General features: G+C 48.5%; 1 protein-coding gene across 6 annotated transcripts in view; it reads right to left on the bottom strand.

The window, feature by feature from the left end:
* Positions 1-254: 254 nt before the first annotated feature.
* ANO4 (anoctamin 4) overlaps positions 255-9,648 on the bottom strand; it is a 413,046-nt gene continuing 403,652 nt past the window's right edge. For 5 of the 6 annotated variants that reach the window (XM_060195637.1, XM_060195638.1, XM_060195640.1 and 2 more), the window contains 3 exons: positions 6,596-6,701; positions 3,398-3,604; positions 255-957 (listed from right to left, as the gene is read on the bottom strand). In XM_060195637.1, the coding sequence (XP_060051620.1) occupies positions 3,413-3,604; positions 6,596-6,701 (298 nt within the window). In that variant the 3' untranslated portion in view covers positions 255-957; positions 3,398-3,412. Of the gene's footprint in view, positions 958-3,397; positions 3,605-6,595; positions 6,702-9,648 lie in introns of those variants that run through there. The other variant, XM_060195641.1, reaches the window with a different exon arrangement.

The raw sequence follows: 9,648 nt of genomic DNA, 5'->3' as shown, positions 1-9,648 counted from the left end.
CCAAGCACGTGACCCAGCCAGGGCCCTGACACCTCACTGGAATGCCACAGAGGGGCGGGGGAAGCCCTGGTGCTGCAGTGACTCTCTGTCTCTCTCTGAATACAAAGGTTGGCCTAGGAACTGTTAAATCATGCACACGAGAGGCTCTGTCTACACACACACACACACACACACACACACACACACACACACACACACCCCACTCTGATTTCTTATTCTACAAGAAGAAAATACAAGAGAATTTTAGACCCAGCTGAAAATATTCCATGTGCATAAATTTATTTAGATTTCATTACATCACATTATACAAGCATGAACATGGCTTTGTGTCAGTGACTACTGAAATGTGAAAACTCATCCTTCACGTGGTCTCCTCTGGCTATTTACAAGGAAGGAGTTCCTATGTACTTTATAAACCTCTGCATTTTTATGTACATACATAAGAGTGAGTGATGTACATATGTACACACAGAGACTCCTGTATGGCATATACACAGCTACAGATAGGTCATACGGTCTCCTCAGAAAGAGCGAATCAAGAAAAAATACAGATGTAAACAGAGCTGTGTTGTTTGGTAATGTAGAGTGAGAACCAGAGACATTCTAGGAGTGTTGCCAGGTGCCTGGAGCCCTGTGTCTGTAAAACTCACCTGGGGCAGGATGCAAAAAAGGTAGCAAACAAGCTGAAAAACAGGCCCAGTGGACAAGTCTCCCCAGTTCTAAAAACACGAGAAAGTGACAGCTGTGGTGTGCATGCTCGCCTGTTGAGAGTGGATCATGGGGAGGGCACGACTGTGTGCAGGGCAGCAGTGGCTCCGGTCCCTGTGGACTCTGGGCCAGGTCTGTGGCGGGCGTGCACTCACTGCGCCTGCGTCCCCTCATTCACTTGCATATGCTTGTGCACAGATGAGAGAAGTAAACAGAACCGGGGTCCTCGGCCTGGAAGTGATCCATTGCCTGGAAAGAGGACAGAAGATGCTTGGCGTTAGCGGAGTCAGACTCCCAGAATCTGCCATCCACCTGAGCGGTGGACGTTTTCTTGCCTGCTTGCCAGAGGGACAGACAACCGGAAGTGGAATCCAAAGCCATGGGACAGCTGCCCAGTGCTGTGGAGATACAGATGGACAGACAGGCTTTCAAGCAAACATGAGAAAGAGGCCCTTCAGGAGGAGGCCAGAGGAGCAAAGCACTGGCCGCTGGCCTCGGTCTCTGGCCCCAGGTGGCCCTGACAGTGACTTTTTCTGGCTGACTGACTGACTGACTGACTGACTCCTGCTGCACTCAGCTGCCCTCTGCATAGTCAGTCCTTCTCTCCCCAAAGAGGAAAGGCTCCCAGAGGGAGAGGGGGTGGAGTGGGCACAGAGCCAGGGCTTAGCAACTTGGGGACTTCTAGAAGACTGAAACAGGGAAGGCCCGTAAGGGCCTATTTAGTCCCACTTCCTTACTTTTTCTGTGAATGCAGAAAATGAAGCCGCATGACTGGTCTGCCCCAGCCCATCCCGACAAAGGATGGAAAAGTCAGACAGGGCTAGAATCTCAATACAGCACTGGCTCGCTGAGTTTCGGCCCTGCCAGGCTAATCTTTACACCCTCCGTGAGCGTCAGGGTGCCTCCCACAGAACTCTGCACATCTGTGTTCTGCAGCCCTCACACACATGCTGCATCTGTCAGCTCTGCCTGCAGATGGCTCAGAGGAAGCTAAGTCTGTGTGCTATCTCCCCAGCCCTAGAAGTCAAATGAAAAAGTTTCCAAAGTTAGTTTTTAGTCAAGCAGAAGGGGTGCCAGTGAAAGGCAAGGAAATGAGAGGAGAGCTGTAGGGCTGGAGAGATTGCACAGTGGTTCTGCAAAGATACTTTCACGTCTGACATCCCAGACACAATCCCCAGGACAACCACAAGCCAGAGCTGAGCAAAGCAGTGCTTTGAAAGAGAGAGAGAAGCTGCAATAACACTAGACCCAAAGTATCAAAGCTGGGGATTCAGCTAACTATCCCATCACTGAGGAAGCTCAGGCCTCTTTACAGAGGTAAAGAGAATGCACCAGGACTCACAGTAATCATTAGTTTACCTGAGAGAAGTTTTCAGAACTGTCTCCCATTATTTTTGGCCTTCATCCAGTTCACTGCTAGCAGGCACTGAGTGGGTACCCTGTGCTTAGACTATGCTCATGTGTTCAAAAAGTAAATTCCAGTTTAGAAGATCACAAATTAACAGCACAAGTCAGTGTGTGTCAACACACGTGGTCAGAGAACTCAGGAGGAACCACTCACAGTGGGGGAAACCTTGGATTAAGTGGCCTGACACGTGTCAGCTGGGAGCAGATGATGAAAGGCCATGGGGAAGGTCACCTTGGGTGGGACAAAAGGGTGGCTTTGAGGCCCAATGGGGACTCCCTGCCCAGTGTCCCAGCGGCTTCCACATGACGGAAAAGTCCTTTTGCCCTTTAGACGAGCAGCTAGAGGCAGGAGCCATGCTCTGATCAACCACGCCTCCCTGTCTCAGCACACTGATACAGGTAGAAGGTGCTGGTGGAAAACAGTAAAGGCGGGTGTCTGGGGCAAGCAGGACAGGGGCCTGAAGATGTGGTCTTCTCACCTTCTGGATCACAGTGAACCTTGTGGAACCTTCCTCGCAGAACACAGCCTGTAATAGGCCTTAAGGATGCTTCTGACAGACAGAAGGAGCAGGGATGCTGATGGGTGTGAATGTATGTGCTATTTTGGCTTTCAAATTCAGTTTTAGCATTTAACTATTCCTGAGTCAAACCCAAACTCATCAGTTTCAGGTCACTTCCTTTCTCTAGGGCCATCTGTCACGTCAGCCTCTTCCCTTGAAACAAGGGTGTTTTTTTTTTCTTTTATTTATTTTAACTTTTATTTTTTGCCACCTGGGTTATTGATGGGGCTCCATGTGGCCAGTTTCTCCTTTTACTTTTTTTTTTCTTCTATTTTTGATGTGAGAGGATAGAAAGAGAGACACCTGCAGACCTGCTTCACTGTTGATGAAGCATCCTTCTTGAAGGTGGGGATGGGGTCAGAAACCCAGGTCCTTGTGCGTGGTGGTAAGTGTGCTCAAAGGAGTGAGCCACGGCCCAGCCTGAGACACATTGCCCGGGGGCTCTTACAGAGATGGGGCAGGCTGGGGTAGAGGCAGAGGAAGCTGTTCCCAGACAAAGCCCAGATACACTCATACAGACCTTGAAGGCTGAGAAGGGCTTTTAGGACCAAGTTCTGTGGGGAAGCCACATCAGATGAAAGCCAGGACTAGAAGTCAACTGCTGTGCATGTGTCTAAGGCACTGATTCTGATGCTGGTCAGCAGGATGAGGGCGAGCTATGAGTCAGGGAGTCCTCAACGCCCCTCCTAACCCAGCAGTGGCTTCAGGCCACACAGCCTCACCTCCCAGCTGCCAGCTCAGGGCCACTCATTGTGGTGTGCTTTCCCATTCTTCTTCCTCTCCTTCCGCTCCTTCTGCAGACGCTCCAGTTCAGCTTCATACATCATCTCCTGAATCAAGTACTTCTCCCTTCTCATTCTGTCCCTCAGATCTTTCGGGAGGTCTGGGATCAGATATGAAATGAGATGCTTTATACAAAACACCAGGTGCTAAAACAGAGAAGAACACGACAGTCGTCAGGTCTCTTGTCCACATTCAGCTGGGAAGTGACCCCGGGGCTGGTCCACTAATGCCTCTGGCCCCTGGGGTGTGAGGGGAGGAGACGCTGGGACAGGTGAGGAGGAACTAGGCCTGGTAACATCACCAGGGAAATGGGCAGGGAATGCTGAGGTGAGCCAGAAGAATGCACCCTGAAGTCAGAAAACGTGTGTCTTCATAAACGCCTAAGAGCTGCCTAAGTCACTCTGAGCTTTACTTGGCCCGTCAGTGAAATGGGTGCTGTTGTGAGGAAGCTTCATGAGTGGTGGAGCAGGTCTGCAGGTGTCTCGCTATCTCTCTCCCACATTACTTCCCCCTCCCCTCACAGTTTCTCTCTGTCTCTACTCAAAATAAGTAAATATCAAAAAAAATAAAAAAGAAACACAAACTTGTGTGACGTGGGGCTGGCATTTCAACGTGCGGACTATTGCTGCTTCCCAGGCCATCAGCACCCACCTGAGGGGGGAGGGAGGCAGCAGAGCAGCACTCCACCCTCCAAGGAGTCCCACAAGGTGCTGGGCTCAGATCTGGAACCCCCACCTGGTGAGGTGCAGGCCCTGCCAGGGGACCCAGCTGAAGGTCCCCAACCTACCTAAGTGGCAATTTACTTAGCAGCTTAACAGAGTTTATTCATTTTACATATAAAAACACAAAGGATAATCTACCCAGCAACCACCTGTAAGTCTATTATGAATGCTAGGCAGTAAATCCTTACTAGAGCGGCTAGGCAGTGGTGCACCTCGTTAAGCAGTATCATTACAGTGTGCAAGGACCCAGGTTCAAGCCCTTAGTTCCCACCTACAGGGGGAGCTTCACGAGTGGTGAAGTAGGTCTGCAGGTCTCTCTCTCTTTCTCTCTCTCTCTCCCCATCTCGTACTCAACCCTCCACTCTGAATTTCTTTCTGTCTTTATCTATAAAAAAATAAATAAAATATTTAAATATAAATAAATACTTACTCGGGAGTTTATACATAAGAAAAATTATATTGCCACACAGCCATCAAAACCTAATCCTAACCCTATGACACCAAACAGCCATCATAAACTAGCCCTAACCCTAACTATGATGCCACACAGCCATCATAACCTACCCTAACTATGATGCCACACAGCCATAATAACCAAACCCTAACATACCCTAACTAGGAGACCAACAGCCATCATAAACTAGCCCTAACCCTACCCTAAATATGATGCCACACAGCCATCATAACCTAACCCTAACTTACCCTATGATGCCACACAGCCAGCATAACCTAACCCTAACCTACCCTATGATGCCACACAGCCATCATAACCTACCCTAACTATGATGCCACACAGCCATCATAACCAAACCCTAACCTACCCTAACTAGGAGACCACAAAGCCATCATAAACTAGCCCTAACCCTACCCTAAATATGATGCCACATGGCCATCATAACCTAACACACCGAAACTATGATGCCACACAGCCATCATAACCTAACCCTAACCTACCCTATGATGCCACACAGCCATAACCTACCCATACCTACCATATGATGCCACACAGCCATCATAACCTAACCCTACCCTAACTATGATGCCACACAGCCATCATAACCTAACCCTAACCTACTCTAACTATGATGCCACACAGCCAGAACCTACCCTAACCCTACCCTACTCTAACTATGATGCCACACATCATAATTCCGCTCTTGAAACCCTGCATCAAACCCATTTTGGGAGGCTCTGAAAATTAGTCAGTTGCAGGGGAGGGATAAAAGCTAATATCAGGGGCCAGCTGGGGACACACCTGGTTGAACGCACATGTTACAGTGTGCAAGGACACAGGTTTGAGCCCCTGGCTCCCACCTGCAGGAGGAAAGCCTCATGAGTGGTGGAGTAAGGCTACAGGTGTCCCTCCCTTATCTCCCCCACCCTCTCGATTTCTGGCTGTCTCTGTCTAATAAATAATGATAAAAAATAACTGATATCAGCCATGATGAATCCGAATCTCTGAGGGGGTAGTTTTCTAAAGGGAAAGAACTTTGGCCCTGGAACTGAATTTAGGACCAATGATTCTTTGACTTAGTCATTAGTGATCAACAGTGGGCTTTCCAAATACTTCATGGGAAATTCAGATTTATTTATTTATTTTTTTATTGCCACCAGGGTTATCGCTGGTGCTTGGTGAAGGCACTACCAATTTACCACTCCTGGAAGCTACTTTTTCCTTTGTTTATACTGGATAGGACAGAGAGAAGTTGAGAGGGAAGGGGAGTTAGAGGAGAGAGACGAAGTACCTGCAGTACAGCTTCGCCACTTGTAAAGCTTCTGCCCTGCAGGTGGGGGCTGGGGGCTCAAACCCAGGCAGGTCCTTGCACATGGTAATATGTGTGCTTAACTGGGTGCACCCAGAAATTCAGATTTTTAAAAATATTTATTTATTCATTTCCTTTTGTTGCCCTTGTTGTTTTATTGATGTCGTCATTGTTGGATAGGACAGAGAGAAATGGAGGGAGGAGGGGAAGACAGAGAGGGGAGAGAAAGACAGACACCTGCAGACCGGCTTCACTGCCTGTGAAGCGACGCCCCTGCAGGTGGGGAGCCGGGGGCTCGAACTGGGATCCTGCACTACCACCCGACTCCCCAGAAATTCGGATTTTTTAAAAAGAAGTATTTATTTTGGATAGAGACAGAAATTGAGAAGAAAGAGGGAGGAGACATCTGCAGCAAGGTCTCACTGTCTGTGAAGCTCACCCTTGGGTGGGGGCCAGGGGTGTGAGCCCCAGTTCTCGGGCACTGAGCCTTGTGCACCCACAAATTCAGACAGGAAGAGGGACAGGAAGAGGAGGCGCGACAACGTGGCAGCGCTTCTCCTGGACACAGGCACTCGAGCTGAGTTCTGGTTAACACCCACTCGGGGCTAACGGCCGTGGCCAAGGAAGGAAGGACGGCGCTGTGAAGACCCACCTCAAACACGATGATAAAAGCCAGCCGAGCCGCCAGGACGTGCCAGAACTGCAGCGTGTAGCCGTAGGGCACCGGCGAGTGAGGAGGGTCGCGGTAGTCCCGGTACCTGCCACACACAGGGAAGGTCACTTGCCAAGTCAGACGGAGCGCCTCCTGGCCTCCACATCGCTCCCATTCTGCAGTGTGGTCTCACGCGTAGGAGAAGTATAGAAAACCTGCCTCTAAACCAGAGGCTACTATTCTAGTCCAGAATTTTCTTCTGGGAAAAGAGTACTTTCTCTCTCCTTTATGTAGCCACCCATGTAGGCTGGGCAGGACTCACCACCTCTCTCCTCACTATAGCTCAGAAAGGCCCTGGCACAACCAGTAAAGCACAGACGTTACCACACAGGGCCCCCGCCTGAGGGGGAAGTTTCACATGTGGTGGAACAGGCTACAGGTGTCTCTCTCCATCTCTACCATAATTAGCCCCCATCTCACCCACCCCCCAAAAAAACAAAACAGCTGCCAGGAGTGGTGGGCTAGTCTTGTAGGTGGAGAGCCCCAGAGAGAACCCTGACAGAGGGAAACAGACAACACCCACAGCTGGGGGTGAGATGGGGCTGATTATGGTCGCATGCAGGACTGACGTGGCTGGGGTCCCAGCCTCATTCCTTAGGACCACGCATGACAGAGTGACACTGGGCTGGCTGTCTCTCTGTCTCTCCCTTGAAATAAAACATATCTTTAATAAGGCAATGCCAGATCTGATCAGCAAGCCAGCAGGACCTGTGCTGGGATTCTCACCAAGGCCTGGAGCTGCGGGGTCACAGCACACAGTAGAGGTGTGAGCTGGAGAATGGCAAAGCCAGCTTTGCCTCCTGGCTGGAAGCATGGGCTGCTGCCACCACGTGTGCTGATATCCCTTCAGTGCCCAGTTCCCTGCTGCTTAGTCCGTTTCTGCTAGATTCCTGCCTCCTGCCACTCAAGAGCTCTCCCTGATGACTGACAGCTTTTGAGGTAGTCAACTACCACAGTGCTTTTTGAGCACCTTCTCGGGGTTCCCAAAACTGGAAGTATGGCTGGTTCTGTTGCTCCATGCTGGACTACTGCTGTTATCACAGGTGGACAGGACTGTCTCTATGTCATATATTCCTTTTCTTTCTTTTTTTTTACCCAGAGCATGGCTCAGCTCTGGCTTCTGGTAGTGCCAGAAACTGAACTTGGGGCCTCAGATGTGAGTTTTTTTGCATAATCATTATGCTATCACACTTCCCTTTTACTTAACCAGAAAGAGTTTTCAAGTGCTTTGAGTCTATTGTTTTTTTTTTCCATGTCATTCCAGAAATGTGGAAAGATCTGGAACATGCCTATTCTAACAGTTCTATGAAGATGTACTGAATTCCCTGTTTGAATAAAAAATATTATTATGATTATCAAGATCCTCACACAGGACAGTGCCTCCTACCAGGCTGCATATGATGGTGCAGGATGACTTCTACAGGCCACAGCATTCTGAGCGTCTTGACCCTCATCAACACAACATTAACTTGATTCTACAGTACCTATGGAGTGTCCTGACAATGTGTCAGCATCGCTTGCCAGTGAAGCCATATTTATGGTGCTGGAATAGCAATGAATCTTAGTGCCTTCACACTGTCGACTTGCTGTGCAGTGATGAGGGTTAAGTCATTGTTTAAAACTCTGTTCTGGGGCCAGGTGGAGGTGTAGCTGGTTAAGTGCTCACATCACAGTACACAAGGACCCTACAAAAACTTAGAAAATTAAAATACTTTTCATGATTTAATGTTGAGTAGACCATCAATCATCAAACATGATTGATGGCTTGCTTGATCAAACTACACAGGTAATATGCAAAATTTAAAACAGTTGTTTTAGATGGTGATTTTAAAATTTAATTTATGGACTTTTAATACTTAAAATGTTATTTGCATTTTCTGTTTAAATATTTAGACTGTACTTTTATTCATGGTGATTAAAAGTGAGGTGGCAATATTTCAGGTAACTTCTATTCCAGGAATTCAGTCATTGCAGGTGTTTTTCCCAATTTCTGTCTTTTCAATAAACATGGCCACTGAAAGCAGTAGATTCCAGTGTAGGCACTGAGTCCTAGTAATAGCCCTCATGAGAAAAAGGGAAAAAAAATGTAGAATGTACTCATATTTCTGTTTTTCTATGTAAAACAAGCAGGGAGAACTGTGTCAGGAAGCAAAATGGGAGTATTTTTAATCTTAATTTTCAGTTATTACATTTTAAACCCCAGACAGTGCCTGAAGGCATTTTATGTGGAACCAGTTCGTATCTGAAATCCTATAATGAGAACATTACTGTTCAAAGGTAGTTTATTAATGTCAGAGGTCATTATGCTGGGACCTTGCTACTCTGATTCTAAGCAACTAAAAGTAGGGCACGGTTGGGAGAAGTAAGTAGCATTGCTCCTGGGAAGAAGCACCAGCTTGGTGCCTGTGGGCATGTTCCTCCAGGAGACCCCAGGAAGCACTGAGAAGTCAGCTGGCAGGACTATGGCAAGTCCCCGGCACCGAAAGGAGGGTAGAGTCTACTGTCACGGCATAAAAGGGGGGGGGGTGTGTGCTCTCTTCATTCTGAGACTTCTTGGAACCTTTCACAAGACTCTGCCTGGCCGATATGAATGGCCCCTCCCCGCTCACAGCCCAGGCTACAGCCATGCTAGCCTCCACCCCTCTGAGCACCATCAGCTTCCACAATGCATGCCCACTCACTTAAAAAGTAGAAATGGCAAGGGCATACTGGGTAGTGGCACGACTGGTTGGGCACACAGGTTACCATGCACAAGGACTTAGGTCAAGCCCCTGGTCCCCACCTGCAGGGGGAAGCAGTGCTGCAGGTGTCTCTCTCCCTTCCTCCCTTATCTGTTTTTTCTCTGTGCTATCAAATAAAAAAGAAGAAATTTAAAGCATAGTAAGTAGAAATGGTGTCCCACCTTCCACAGCCCTGTGTAATGCCACTCTTTGTGGGAGAATGTACCACCCCTGGGTTGGAAGATGACTCCCTGCCCTCACTGGGCACCTGTG

Source organism: Erinaceus europaeus, chromosome 7 (assembly GCF_950295315.1).
Source record: "Erinaceus europaeus chromosome 7, mEriEur2.1, whole genome shotgun sequence".
Classification (NCBI taxonomy): domain Eukaryota; kingdom Metazoa; phylum Chordata; class Mammalia; order Eulipotyphla; family Erinaceidae; genus Erinaceus; species Erinaceus europaeus.
Note: the sequence above shows the minus strand (reverse complement) of the source record. Positions and strands in the feature narration are given on the sequence as shown.